Below are 14,546 nucleotides of genomic sequence, written 5' to 3'. Positions count from 1 at the left end.
GTGAAAATTTGGTCATTTCATAATAAACTTACAGATAATGCCATTTCAAAGCCAGCAGACATCCGAATTGGCAGAGACTCGGCAAAGAAGCTTCCACTCTGGCGCTGTTGTCACTAATACAACTAAATCGCCAACTCCCCCAAACAGCCACATTTACTAAAGCAGATATAGAAGAACTGACTATGAACAATACAAAATACATTGTTAAGACTAATATGAGGGATAGAACACCATCATAGCCATGTTTTAATATTGTTCTTTTATTTATATTTGCGATTTTTTTAACAGTCAGGGACTTTTTATTGGCCCTCCATGGCTTTGCACTGAACTTTACCAAAAGAGTTACAAAGTGGTGCTAAACAGTTGGTCACACTAAAAGATATGGAGGTCAGATCAGTACTTACAAATAGTAAAAAGGAAATAGCACAAAAACTCAAAAAGACAAACAGACAACTCAAAAAAATTATTCAAAGAAAACAAAATGATTGGCAATGAAGATCCATAATTGTCAACAAAAAAATGACAAATCGGCTAAGTCTGCCTCACCCTGAGAAATGACCTTGGAAGAGTCATTCCCCCTTCACTAAATGACAGAAAAACAACCAAATGTATTTATTACGTCAACAGAAATAATGACTGCGGAGGCAAAAATCCTGCTTATCCTGGACAAAAAATTCTAAATAGAAACTGTTTACCCTCTTGCCATCAATTGAATCTTATCTTTATCCCATTAAAATAAAATTGCAGGAGCATCACCATTGTTTTAGCTTTTGGAAATACATAACCTTATAATCTTCGAATTAAGGCTTAAAGAAATAAAATTGTAGAATTTATTAAATTTGAATGTGGAAAATAAAAATGTAATCTTTAAGACAGGCATGTCTAAAGCCCGGCATGCGGGCCAAATGCAGCCCATGTTCAAATTTACACCATAGCCTCTGTCATAAAATCAATAATATGTGGCTGCCAGTACTGTTGACCACGGTATAAAACACAGTGTACAAAAAGCTATTTTATATTTTGCTCGAAGATGGCAGTAGACCTTTGGCCACACTCCCACCATGGGAAACTTTGACACTTGTCACAAGGGTCAAAGAACATTGTGTGATCCATTCCAGCCCAAGGATTTATGCTTCTGAATATAATAGTGTTATTTTCCTGTTCACATGTTTTGAATTTAGAAGTTTATAGAGAGCATTTAATAGCTAACAATATGTTATGTTTCAGGTGAACCTAAATGTATTTAATCTTTAGGAAAGTTTTTTTTTTTCAGACCTTGTCCTCATTTTATGTGATATTCAAAAATGAAAGACAGAGTGATTCTGATAAAAAGCTCAGATTTGATTTCTGTGTTAAGATTTACTAAAGTATGCCATTTGCAATAAAAAAATCATGAAATTTAATGTTAATGGTTCAAAGAATGTCAGGCTGAATGGTCAGCCTTAACACATTTTCACCTCACCAAATATGGACCTATGCAAAAAGTTTGGACACCCCTGCTTTAAGGTAATGAGTTTTTTAAGATGTAAAAAAATGTTGAGTTTTTGTGAAAATGTGCTGCATTTCACCTCTACCCCGTCCACCTGTTTATGCAAACCGTCACTTTCCCCATCAGGTAACTTTGAGCTGGTGAGTTTGCTCCTGGAGCGTGGCGCTGACCCCATGATCGGGACCACCTGCCGGAACGGCATCTCCTCGGCTCCGCTGGGGGACATGAACTCCTTCAGCCTGGCGGCGGCACATGGCCACAGGTGATACGCGTGCGCACACACACACACACACACACACACACACACACACACACACATACAAACGGATGAATGTCAACAGTATTGATCTATTTAAACCCTCCTCCCACACATTTTTTTCTTCAGTCAGTCAAGCCGTTCCGTTCGGCTGCTTTAACGGCCTGGGCTGGACATCTCACACACACAATGTGCGGCTACCCTAGATGAATCCAATTAACATTCGGCGCATGGGGGGCTGTCACCGAGCGAAGTGGATGTGAATCCTGATACACAAGGCAGCATGATTAAGACAATTAATTAGCGTATGATAATTATGCTACGGCACGTCCCGTGTAGAGGCTTTTCAAACCTGCATCGAAATTCAGGAATGTTCTTTAGGGGGGGTGGACTGGCATAGAAGCTGAGTCCTCTTGGCCACATTTGGGCATTGCAGAGGGGGGTTCTTCATGGCAAAGGTGGTCAGGTGGTCAGAAGAATTAATTTTCATTTCATTAATAAAATAATTGGAATTAAAAGGACTGCAGGGAGCTGACCGCGCTTTCTTGTCTTTTCTGTTGCCAAGACTCATTTATTATTAACAGGCAGCTGCAACATCATCAAGGTGCATGATGGGTAGCTCTGCCCAGAGACACCATGCGTCTTCATTTGCATATTTGTGACCGAAATTGACTTCCGAGTGGCCTCCCTTTAGAGAAGATCAGATCAAACTGCAGGACCTGGCAGTTTGTTTTATTCGAAAAGTGAAGACCCAGTTTGGGGCAGTGGGGGCGTCTTTTGTTAAAACCCCAGGATCTGAATAAATTGGTAGTTAGTCATCTGGATGGATGGAATGATGACACACCTAGTGAGAAGCGTTGGGTAGTTGTGCCCCCACTGGTGGCACGGCAGAGTGAAGTCTAGGCTCCACTTGGCATCCCCAAGCATGGCGGGTTTTGAAGCAGAGCGTCTGGGCTGTAAATCACCACTTGCGGATCAATCTGCCCAATCGGTGGGGGAAACAGATGATTGCATGTCAATAAATACCAGGATTAGTCATGCATTAGACTATCGATATGAATAAATAAACTCAGTGGGTCCTTCATTCCTTTTCCTCTATCTACACCTCAATTATGGTGAATTTATCAATTTAACATTCAGACTTTTTCTTTTCAAATCACTCTGAAATTCTGAAAATGATTTCCTGCTCTACTCCCTGTGTATCTCATATCTACAATACTTCATTTCAGGGGGTTTTCATGTTAATTTGTCAAGTTCCAGTAGATTTAAATTTAATTTCCTTAAGATTCACTGCTGCAATTCTTCCGTGATTTAATTAGAAATGGTATATATTTTTCAATCATTTTCCACCAACTTTTTTTTAGTTCATGTTTGCCGTTACAGAGGAAAGTCTATCGTTTTTTTCCAACAGGTACTCACGCCAGGTCTGTCGTTTTAGTTCATTTTCTCAGATTTTTTTCATCTTTTCCAATAGGTTATCTGATCAGTTTGACGTTTTTGACATTTCATTCATTTTAAATAATATCCTGTTTCCTTGTGGTGTTTTATTGAGGGAGGAAAAATAACCAAGAACCTCGCAAAGCCAACTACCAAATTGAATTCCCCTCTCACTTTGTTTTTATTTTGTAAAGCCCCCTCGAACTGCTGGAGTTTTTTTTTATTTCATTTTGTCATCTTCTTAAGACATTTTTCCATTTTACAGAGACGACTGAAACTACTCAGACGTGACTTTTATAACAAAAAAAAAAACGATAGGACCCAAAAGGGCCGCTGGCAGCGATCGAACCGGACTATGTGAGCAACGGGTCGGAAGTAATCAAACAAGTGCTGCGGCCCCTGGGCCTGGAGCAGATGGCGCTGCGACGTCTCCAAACCAGACGCTCTCATTAATTGCTTCCCTCACTATCGAAGCTGCCGCGTCCTTCTTCTCGGAGGCAGCGGTCGGGATGCCGACATGCTGGCCGTTATACCAGATTGATGTTTTTGTGGCGGTAGAGTCACTTGGTTTGTCTTCATACAAAGAGTGGGAGAAGAGGTTGGCACAGTGGTTGGCTCTTCCATCTTACGCCAAGGAGGTCCCCTTGTCTGCATCAGTTTCCCCCTGCATTTCATAAACATGCAGAAGGTTCATCAGAGAATAATTTTCCCAGACGTTTGTGTGTGTCAAAAGTGTTGTTGAGCAAGACACTAAACCCCTAATTAGTCCCCTGGAACCTGTGATGGCAACCAGCTCCTCATGGGTCATCCATGATGGGCAGAGAAGGAATTTCCCACAGGGGATAAATAAATTATAATCAAATAAATAAATAAACATAGTTCTATGTCTCTACATGTGACCCTGCGATCGACTCACAACCAGGGTGAGCCCAGCCTCTCACCCAATGAGAGCTCAGATAGCCCCCAGTTCCCCAAAAGCAGGATAACAGGTATAGATCATGAATAATTTTTTTGAGTATTGTTGCTGATTTTTATTTTGTTATGGTAACCCCGGCTTGTTATAGGCACAGTACTTAGCGCTTCCGCCTCACCGGTTCTATTGCGACTGCTACTACGGTCCCAAAACATGCAGAGACCCTAATTCCAGGCTTACACCTCACTATGTTCCAATCACAGAATTAAAACTGGAAGTTGGAAGGAAATCATGAGAGTTGCAGCAGAGTCCTACTGGAATTGTAGCACACTCATGTCATCTCAGTTGTTGAGTCTTAGCACAGTTGTAGCTCAGTCTTTGCCTAGGCTTTGGGCCTACAACAATATCAAATGTGTTTCATATTATCTCAAGTCTTTGTGTCTTACTTCTTGTGTCTTACTCCTTCAGACATTGAAAATGTCTGAAGGAGTAAGCCGAGCCTACAAAAATTCCCCAGATGTGTGTATGAGAGACTTAACAGGTGCATTTGGCCCAGCTATCAACTGGCAACTGGTTCCGGGTGAACCTTCAAAAGTCAAAGTCAGCTTTATCGTCATTTCTCCAAATGTCCTAGACATGCAGAGGAATCAAGATGACATTTCTCACTTTCCCACGGTGACATGACAGTAACAATAAATAATAATAGAATGCACAATAGTAGTCAAGTGCACAATAAACAAACAAACATTAAACTGTAGGGTATAAAAAGTATGCAGATACAATCTACCAGTACTGACGTGAAAATAATAGAGCCTTAACGGCATAAAAACCCTGAAATGTATAAATATATGCAATTTGAATTTGAATATAGAGAATACCAGCAGTTACCTGTACAGTTCAATGCAAAACCTGTCATTAAGTTATACCCTACAATAACAGGTAGGGACCTTGGTTCTTGCCCAATGATGACTGGGATAAGACCCAGCACCCGTTACCCTGTATGCAGAATCAGGGGAAAAGATAATGAATGAATGGATGAATAATTGGGTGACACGGTGGCACAGTTGTAAGCGCTTCCACCTCACAGTGAGAAGATTCCCAGTTATATTTCGACAGGTAGCCATCTTGTTTGGATTTTGCAAATTCTCCTTGTAGGCTCCAGCCCCACCTGCGACCTTGACAGCAGGTTGAGCAGAATAGATAATGAATGAATGAATAAATCGGTGCAGGACACCTAAAGTTTTTAGCAGCATCGAGAAATCGTCAATACACAGGTTATATTCTTTATATATCACATTTAAAGAATGTTTGATCTTTACTAGGTGGGTTCTCCATGTTCTCCTGCCTAGGTTTCCTCCAAGTTCTCCATCTTCCTCCCACAGTCAGAAAAGCAATCAGCAGGTTCTTTGAGGACTCTACCTTTCTATATTACTGTAGCTGTGAATGAGAGCGTAAACAGTTTGATTTCTCCGTATGTGGTCCTGTGATTAATAGGTGATCGATCCAGGCCAAGCCCCGCCTCTCGCTCAGTATCATCTGTGATTGGCTCCGGCCAATAGAGAATAATGTCAATTTTGCATTCTGGATTACATAATCCTATTGCTGGGGTGACGTCAGATTAAAAAGACTTTTCAGCCTGTTTATCAAAAGAAGAAAAAAGGAGCGTTGTGCTTCTGTCGATCAAACATTTCAGTCAACTGAAGGTCGCCGTCCTCCACTCTGAAAAAGAACCAGACTCTCTCCTCTAAAGCATGAGGAGCAGCGGGGGCCTTAAACACTGCCTTTTTTTAATCGCTTGTTATTAAATATCACGAGCAGTGATCATCTTTAAGGGGAGTAGACGCTCAGAAGTTATTACATAAACGGGGCCGATTCATTGTACGATCTTTTTTTCCCCTTGAGTTTTGATGAAGTAAAATTGTAATTGCGAGATCATCATCAATATTTCACCATCTTACAGCACTCTTTCCAAAAAAAAAAGTGATGAAAATAAAAAGCACACAATTTTGTCAAATTATTCATTTGTTCCATTAATGGATAAAATCAGCATGGATTGTATTTCTCCCCAAATACAATTCAGTTTCTGCTCAGGCTGTTTTAAATAGAAAATATTGAGTGTCGTCAGAGCCTAATGTTTGGATTAAAACCGTGTGTGTGTGTGTGTTTTTGTATGTGTGCTTGAAATTGGCTGCTGGAGCGTGCTCAAAATGTAGTGGTTTTATTATGGAAAAATATGTAATTCATTGTACTGAGAAGACGTTAAGTGCGGTAATTACTCGATAACCTGTTTTTGGTTGGATTTCCATGAATTGAAATTGATGTCTTCACAATCAAGAAGTGACTAAGCCAGCTCTCTGATATTTTCTTCACCTTCACAAGAATCTCAAAAGGACACATTTTAGGGTGTTATTTTCATTTTTCAACAAAGTTGCTTCCATAGTGTTGGTAATTTTTCACAGATGTTAAGATTATATTGATTTACAGTTTTGGGAGTGAATTACTTCAAATATTTTCTTGAAATTCTTAGCTTTTCTCTGTATTCAAATTCAAATATATATTTTCATACATTTTAGGTTTTTATGCTGTTTAACCTCTGTCATCCTTTCACCTCAGCACGAGTAAATTGTATACTTTATACTCTAAAGGTTAATAGTTTTTTTGTTGATTGTGCAGCTTGCTGTTAATTTGCACTCTATTATTATTTTGTCAATTTCATGTCACCCTGGGAATGTGAGAAACGTCTTCTCAATTCCTCTAGTACATGTGGAGAAATTAGTGATAAAACAGACTTTGCCTTTTGGCTTTTGATTTACTGACTCATTCACATGTCATATACAGACAAACAACCATTCATCCTCTCATTCACAAATCAGAAAGGGAAGTAAAGCAATACATTCATTCATTAATTCACACGTCATATAGACAGGCAGCCATTCACTTCCCCACTCTCACATGTCATTTTGCCAGCAATTTTCCTGCAAATGTAAAATTTGACCAGATTTCAACATGACGGAAACAAAATCTTGCTGTTTTTAGGTGTTTTTCTTCATTTGTCTTTTGTAAAAAAAAAAATAACAACTAATAATAAACTGTAATGATCCTTGGGTTGTTCAGATCCATACTGGTTCCTGGCTGCCTTAAGCCGAGACCCTTTCAGTTACATGACCTCCCTCTCTCTCCCTTCCCCCTTCAGGAATGTGTTTCGGAAGCTCCTGTCCCAGTCAGAGAAGGACAAGGGAGACATCCTGTCCCTGGAGGAGATCCTGGCCGAAGGTTCGGTTCCCCGGGACAAGAGCTTGGCTTCTCAGGCCAATGGCAGCGGCGGCGGCGGGACGCTGCGAACAGGAAAGGCCAAGCTGAGGGCCCTGAGAGAGGCCATGTACCATAGCGCAGAGCACGGCCATGTGGACATCACCATAGACATCCGCAGCTTAGGTCAGACTTACTAATTCATGCTTCATTCCTGGGCTCTCTGCTGCCCCCTGCTGTGCCGGAGCTGTGCTCATCGCCCCCGACTACCCCCTTCCCCCTCTCCACACCCCGCTTTGCTCATCCAGACGCAAATCGCTTACCAGAAGTGTTTTTTTGTTTTGTTTTTTTTATTTACCGGGTGTCGACATAACACCGATGCAGCCTCAGGGCGGCACGGACCAGTGTCTCCCTGAGCCAGCCATGGGGGGGTGGGGGACAGGCCAGTGTCTTCCTGAGCCGGTCCCAAGCCCGGATAAATGCAGAGGGTTGCATCAGGAAGAGCAAGGAAGGGCGTAAAAAATTTGCAAAAACCAAACATGCAAATCAAACATAATAACCAAATCATAAAAGATTGGTCGAGGCCCAGGTTAACAACAACCGCCATTGGTACTGATGACCCACAGGGAACAAATGGAAACTGGACTCCTGTAGGTCAAAGAAGGAGAGTAGGAAGGCGTTTTCGGAAGCAGAGATAGACCAGGAAAGGCAAGAGCCTGAGACTGAGAGTAGGGACTTTGAATATTGGGACTAGGAAAAGGTAAAGAGTTGGTCAACCAGATGCAGAGAAGGAAGGTATACACTGTGCTCCGGATATACTGTGTGTCCAGGAGACCAAGTGGAAAGGTAGTAAGGCTAGAAGCTTAGGAGCAGGCTACAAGTTGTACTATTATGGTACTGACAAGAAGAGAAATGGATTTGGAGTTATCTTGAAGGAGGAGTTTGTTAGGAATGTTGTGGAGGTGAAAAGAATATCAGATAGACTTATGAGTCTGGAACTGTAAATTGAATGTGTGATCCTCAATGTTATTAGTTCCTATACCTGCAGATGGGATGTGAGTTAGAGAAGAAAATTCTGGAATGAGTCAGATGAAGCAATGCAGAATATACCCTGAGATGAGAGAGTGGTAATTGTGCAGACTTCAATAGGCATGTTGGTTCAGGTAACATGGTTGGTTCAGGATGAAGAAGTGAAGGGTATACAGGATTGAAATGCAGAGGGACACATGGTGGTAGACTTTGCAAAAGGATGGAAATGGCTGTAGTGAACACTTTTTTCCAGAAAAGATAGGAACATAGGGTAACTTATCAGAGCAGCGGTTGGAGCATGCAGATAGACTACATCTTGTATAGACGAGGTAACCTGAAAGAGATCAGTGACTGTAAAGTAGTTGTAGGTTAGAGCATAGCCAGACAGCATAGGATAGTGGTTTGTAGAATGACTCTGGTAACAAGGAGGATCAAGAGGAAAAAGGCAGAGCAGAGGACAAAGTGACGGAAGCTGAAAAGGGAGGAGTGTTATATGGTTTTCAGGGAGGAGTTGAGAAAGGTTCTGGGTGGTCAGGGAGAGCTTCCGGGTGATTGGACAACTACAGATAGTGCTATAAGGGTAAAAGGTAGGAGAGTACTTGGTGTGTCATCTGGAAGGAAAGTAGATAAGGACTTATCCACTTGGTGGTGGAATAATGAAGTACAGGAGTATATACAGAGAAAGCGGTTAACAAGGAAGAAGTGGGACACTGAGAGGAATGAAGAGAACAGACAGTAGTACAGGGAGGTACAACTTAAGCTAAAGATAGAGGTAGCAAAGGCAAAACAAAGGGCGTACGATCACCTGTATGCTCAGTTGGACAGTAAGAAGGGAGAGAATGATCTATACAGGTTGGCGAAACAGAGAAATAAAGATGGTAAGTATGTACAAGAGGTCCGGGTGATTAAGGATAGAGAGGGAAATTTATTGAGAGATGCTAGAAGAGTGGTGGGAATATGGAAAGAGTACTTTGTAGAGCTGATGAATGTGGAAAAATTGAAAGAGAGGCAAGGGCAGAACAGGTGACTATTATAGACCAGTAAGTAGCAAGAAGAGTGGAAAAGAAAAGTTAAGTGAGGAAAGCATATAAGAGGATGAAGAGTGGAAAGGCAGTTGGTCCTGATGATATACCCGTGGAAGTGTCTAGGAGAGGCACCGGTAGAGTTTCTGACTCGATTATTCAACAGGATATTAGAGAGAGAGAAGATGCTTGAGGAATGGAGATTAAGTGTGATGGTGCCAGTTTTTAAGAATAAGGGGGATGTGCAGAATTGCGACAACTATAGAGGGATACAGTTGATAAGCCATACAATGAAGTTATAGGAAAGAGTAGTGGAAACTGGACTGAGAGCAGAAGTCAGCATTTGTGAACAGCGGTATGGCTTCATGCCTTGAAAGAGTACCACAGATTCAGTATTTGCTTTGAGAATGCTAATAGAGAAGTACAGAGAAGGCCGGAGGGAGCTGCATTGTGTTTTTGTAGACCTAGAAAAAGCATGTGACAGGTTGCCAAGAGAGGAACTCTGGCATTGTATGAGGAAATCTGGAGTGGCAGAGAAGTATGCCAGACTGGTATAGGACATGTATGCCAGCTGTGAGACAGTGGTGCGGTGTGTTGTAGGGGTAACAGAGAAATTTTAAGGTGGAGTTGGGACTCCACCAGGGATCAGCTCTGAGCCCCGTCTTGTTTGAAGTGGTGATGGACAGCCTGAAAGATGAGGTTAGACAGAAATCTCCTTGGACCATGATGTTTGCAGATGACATTGTTATCTGTAGTGAGAGCAGAGAACAGGTTGAGGAAAATCTAGAGAGGTGGAGGTATGTGCTAGAAAGGAGCGGTATGAAAGTTAGTCGCAGCAAAACAAGAGTATTTGTGTGTGAATGAGAGAAACTCGCGTGGAACGGTGAGGCTACAGCGAGTGGAGATCAAGAAGTTGGAGGATTTCATGTACTTGGGGTCAACAGTCGAGAGCAATGGAGAGTGTGGAAAAGCGGTGAAGAGACGGGTTCAAGCAGGTCGTGGGTTGGAATGGGTGGAGAAAAGTGTCTGGGATACTATGCGATAAAAGACTATCAACCAGAATGAAAGGAAAGGTGTACAAGACAGTGGCGAGACCAGCGATACTGTATGGCCTAGAAACAGTTATAGTGACGAAAAGACGGGAGGCAGGTTGCAGAGATGAAAATGCCAAGGTTCTCTTTTGGAGTTACCAGCATGGATCAGGAATGAGTCCATCAGAGGAACAGCACATGTTAGATGTTTTGGAGAGAAGGCCAGAGAACCCAGACTGAGATGGTTGGGTCATGTAAATAGAAGCAAATTTAGCTAATCTATTGGTAGAAGGATGTTGGAATTGGACCTGTCAGGTAGGAGGTCTTGAGAAAGACCAAAGAGAAAATTTGGACATAGTAAGAGAGAGGAGGATACAAAGAATAGGGTTAGATGGAGAAGGTTGATCCGCTGCGGCAACCTTTGAAGGGAAAAGCCGAAAAGAGAAGGATATATTTTTCTTAAATACCCTGAAAAATTATTGAAAAAAATGTCATTAAAAAAATTTGTAGAAATATTTAAAATCCCACTAAAGTAACAATAAATGACCTGATATTTCAACATGTTTTTCCAAACCCCATGTAATTTGTCAAAGTCATAGTTCACATTTAAAATTTTTTGAAGTATTTGAAATTTCATGAAAGTAGCCATAAATTATTTGAAATTACCGGATCTGTTTTTCTTAAATCCCTGAAAACTGTTGAAAAGAAAAATAACATATGAAATAAGCTCAGAAATATTTAAGATCACACAAAAATAGCAATAAATGATCTTTTATTTCCTAAATTGTATTTTTTTTAAATCCCTTGAAAATTTTGACAAGAAATATTACTTTAAATAAATACTTAAAAATTTAAAATCAATTTCCATATCTGTTTTTCTCAAGACCCTGAATATTGTTGAAAAGAAATATGAATGAAAGAAAAGTATTGAAAAATCTCTGAAATCCAAAGCACTAGTACATTACTTGACCTTACCAGATCTGTTTTCTTAAATCCCTTGAAATTGTTGCAATTTTAAGGGATTGTTTTTATATTACATTAAAGATACTTTTTATAGTTTTTCTTAAATCTCCTCAAAAAACTATTAAAAACATAATAAATTAATTGAATTAATAAATCCGCCCCTGCCGACTTCTCAACATTTATTTCATCTGTCATCCTTCACTTTTCACTCACCTTTTAACACCTTCAACACCCCACCACCCACCCGTCAGCCGCCCTCCGCCTCACCGCCGCACCACCACGTGATGGAAACATGGTCGGTTCTGTAGTCCCCAACCCCTCCCGAACGCCAGCCTCTCCAGTGCGTGTCGTATTCACGATAGGTCTGCACTGGTTGCTCCCCAGGCGTTCCCTGGACGCTGCACACCTGGCTGGAGTCCCTGCGCACCGGCTTCATCCAGCACCGCCGCCCACTGATCCAGGGCCTGCTCAAGGACTTCTGCTGCATCCAGGAAGACGAATACACAGAGGAACTCATCACGCACGGCCTGCCACTCATGTTCCAGATTCTGCGATCCAGCAAGGTCAGCTGGGTGAGAGTAAGGGGTGGGGTTGGCTTCCTGTAAACAAAAACACCAGTTAGAGTATTCAAATCCCACAGCACACACATAAACCAATACTCTCATTTGTATGCATTTAGTCGCACCCCCGAGCACATTATCATACATTTACATCATATTCCATCCCAGATGGGGCGCGGGGAAAAGACAGGAGGACGGGCAGAGGCCCCCCCCCACTCCAACCCCAACCCCCTCCTTAGTTATTCTTAATGGCTGTTTGCAGAACGAGGTGATAAGCCAGCAGCTGTCGGTCATTTTCACGCAGTGCTACGGACCCTTCCCCATCCCAAAGCTGACAGAGATCAAGAAGAAGCAGACATCACGCTTGGGTGAGAAAACACAGCATCGCCTTGCACTCAGGCGATACCAACATGATTTATACCATTTTATTGATACCAACAGTACTTTTTTTTTCGTTGCTATATACCCATATTGATACCGATAAGATGCCAATATTTATTGTGCCTTAAAGGAAAACCATTGGGTTGCATAGAAATAGCTATATTACAAAGACAATATGATGAATATCAATCAACATAAATTCTTGAAAGAAATTCTTATAAATAAAATATGTAAAATAGATCAGCCAGTCTATTTAGATATCTTGTCCATCCCTCTGTTTAACCTGATATGTGCAGTATTTCAACTTTGGTTAATAACTGCTTATCACACTGATATATACAGTAAAAGTATATGAACTTTTAGTGTAAATGAAAAAGCAGTCAAGTCATTTTTTTTTTTAATAAGGCTCCAAATCACAGCCCAGTTAAGTAGGTCTAAACCAAGCTCTTTAAAATGATTGACAGAAACCCAACATTCCCCTGTAAGCACTAGATCTTGGCTCAAAACAGGCAGCCTTCTGCCTCAATCGTCAGAGCTAGAAAAAGAGAAAACTATATTTGGGTTGGTTTCATAAAAGCATGATTCATTCAATTTTCAGTCACTGATAACACATAAACTGTCCCCCTGTACCTGGATATTCCTCATGCAACTATCTTGTGATGTTTTCTAAAGGACAGCAGGCGGAATTTAAGGATTGCCAGTTGTCTCCATGGCAACGTTCAGCCTCTTTACAAGTGTTGGGGTGTGTTTTTTTTGAATGAAAGAGGTTGCTACCCTTGCTGCTATGCGGCAACACTTTATCGTGTTACCTTTGGTTCGTGGGTGGAAGATTAGCGCTCCATGTTTCTGCAGCGGCGCTGCTGACCTCACTCTGCATCCGATTGGTTGCCGTGATCAATACAGTTCTCAGCGGTGGCGAATGATTTTCCTGGCATGGTAAATTGACGAGATGGTCAGTCCCCCAGCGTTTCTCTGCTGTTGTTTCTGCAGCGAACTGTCCACACACACACCATAGAATAGCAGGACGTTCTCTCACAACTACAAATTTACATGTTTACACTTCTGATTATTTCCTGGGGCAACAGTTTTAATTCTTTTTTTGCCCTTATTAACCTGAAAATGTTTTTCATTTTCATAAACAGACAATTATTTGGAAAGTTACTTTAAGGACTTCAGAAAAATCAGTTCGAGGAAAAAAAAGCTATATGACAATGCCGGGAGCTGTGATATTTTAAAACAAACACATAAATATTATTGATATTTATTAAATATCAACATTTGTAAGAATTTGCTTGAAAGATGGTTTAGAAAACACATGGTAATTATTTCAATTTTTTTTCGTGTATTTTTTCAATTACTTAGTTATAAGACACCTTTGACATCTTAACAACTTTTCCAAAAAAAAGGTTGTCAAATAAAATGTATTTCAGTGGAAACTATGAAGTGCTATCATTGAAGTACTTGAGAAAATGTACTGTTTATTTGCATCACTGGCAATGATGTGGTAATAGTGATAAAAACAGTTTGGGAGACCGGAGGATTTCTAAAGCTGGGCTGTAGCCCCACTCAGTGTTCAGTCTGCAACACAACAAAATGGAAAGGTTTGCTGAAACAGCAGCTAATACTGCAAGAAACATAACAAGTGACTTGAGTGGCGTTCATTGAGTTGAGTTAATTAATTGAATAAGTAATCCCCCCAATCCCAGCTCCAACGTGGGGACAGTAGAGCATTGCAAAGATGAGGTAATTTGACAAATAAAATATTAAATAAAGTGATGATCTGGTTCAGATCTTATTGTTGAGTGACAGCTCATGGGGAAAAAGTTGCTCCTATGTCCTACCAGAGGGAAGAAATGAAAACAGGTTGTATTTACTGGTTCCTAACTCTAGCAGTATATATTTTTAGTTACTCTCTAATCATATCAATACTTTATTCAAGATTCAAAGTGTTTATTGTCATGTGTACAGTTTGGAAACGTGTTTCCCTGTACTATGAAATTCTTACTTTGCTGTCCGCAGTGCATTTAGATATGAATTGATGATAAATAATGGTTGTGATAAAAATACTGGTCTTATCTATAAACATTATTATGAACATGAAGATGAACATGTATTCAAACATGTACAGTACTTATGTACTCTGTTAACTCGATAAGTCACTGCCACTATTGGACTTTATTCTACTTTTCTGCTACCGTAATTTCCAGACGATAAGC

The 14,546-nt window shown here is 40.7% G+C and overlaps 1 protein-coding gene across 4 annotated transcripts in view; it reads left to right on the top strand.

Moving 5' to 3' along the window:
• The window catches only part of LOC147233964 (ankyrin repeat- and BTB/POZ domain-containing protein 3-A), a 295,757-nt gene that overhangs the window by 277,572 nt on the left and 3,639 nt on the right, over positions 1-14,546 (top strand). For 2 of the 4 annotated variants that reach the window (XM_086146637.1, XM_086146636.1), the window contains 4 exons: positions 1,616-1,751; positions 7,289-7,368; positions 11,774-11,952; positions 12,212-12,317. In XM_086146637.1, the coding sequence (XP_086002763.1) occupies positions 1,616-1,751; positions 7,289-7,368; positions 11,774-11,952; positions 12,212-12,317 (501 nt within the window). Of the gene's footprint in view, positions 1-1,615; positions 1,752-7,288; positions 7,531-11,773; positions 11,953-12,211; positions 12,318-14,546 lie in introns of all 4 variants that reach the window. The other 2 variants (XM_086146635.1, XM_086146634.1) reach the window with 1 other exon arrangement.

This window comes from Fistularia commersonii, chromosome 5 (genome assembly GCF_037954325.1).
Source record: "Fistularia commersonii isolate RoL2024-O1a breed Wild chromosome 5, RoL_Fcom_v1.0, whole genome shotgun sequence".
NCBI lineage: Eukaryota > Metazoa > Chordata > Actinopteri > Syngnathiformes > Fistulariidae > Fistularia > Fistularia commersonii.
The sequence above is the reverse complement of the archived record's forward strand: the minus strand, read 5'-3'. Positions and strand labels throughout refer to the sequence as shown.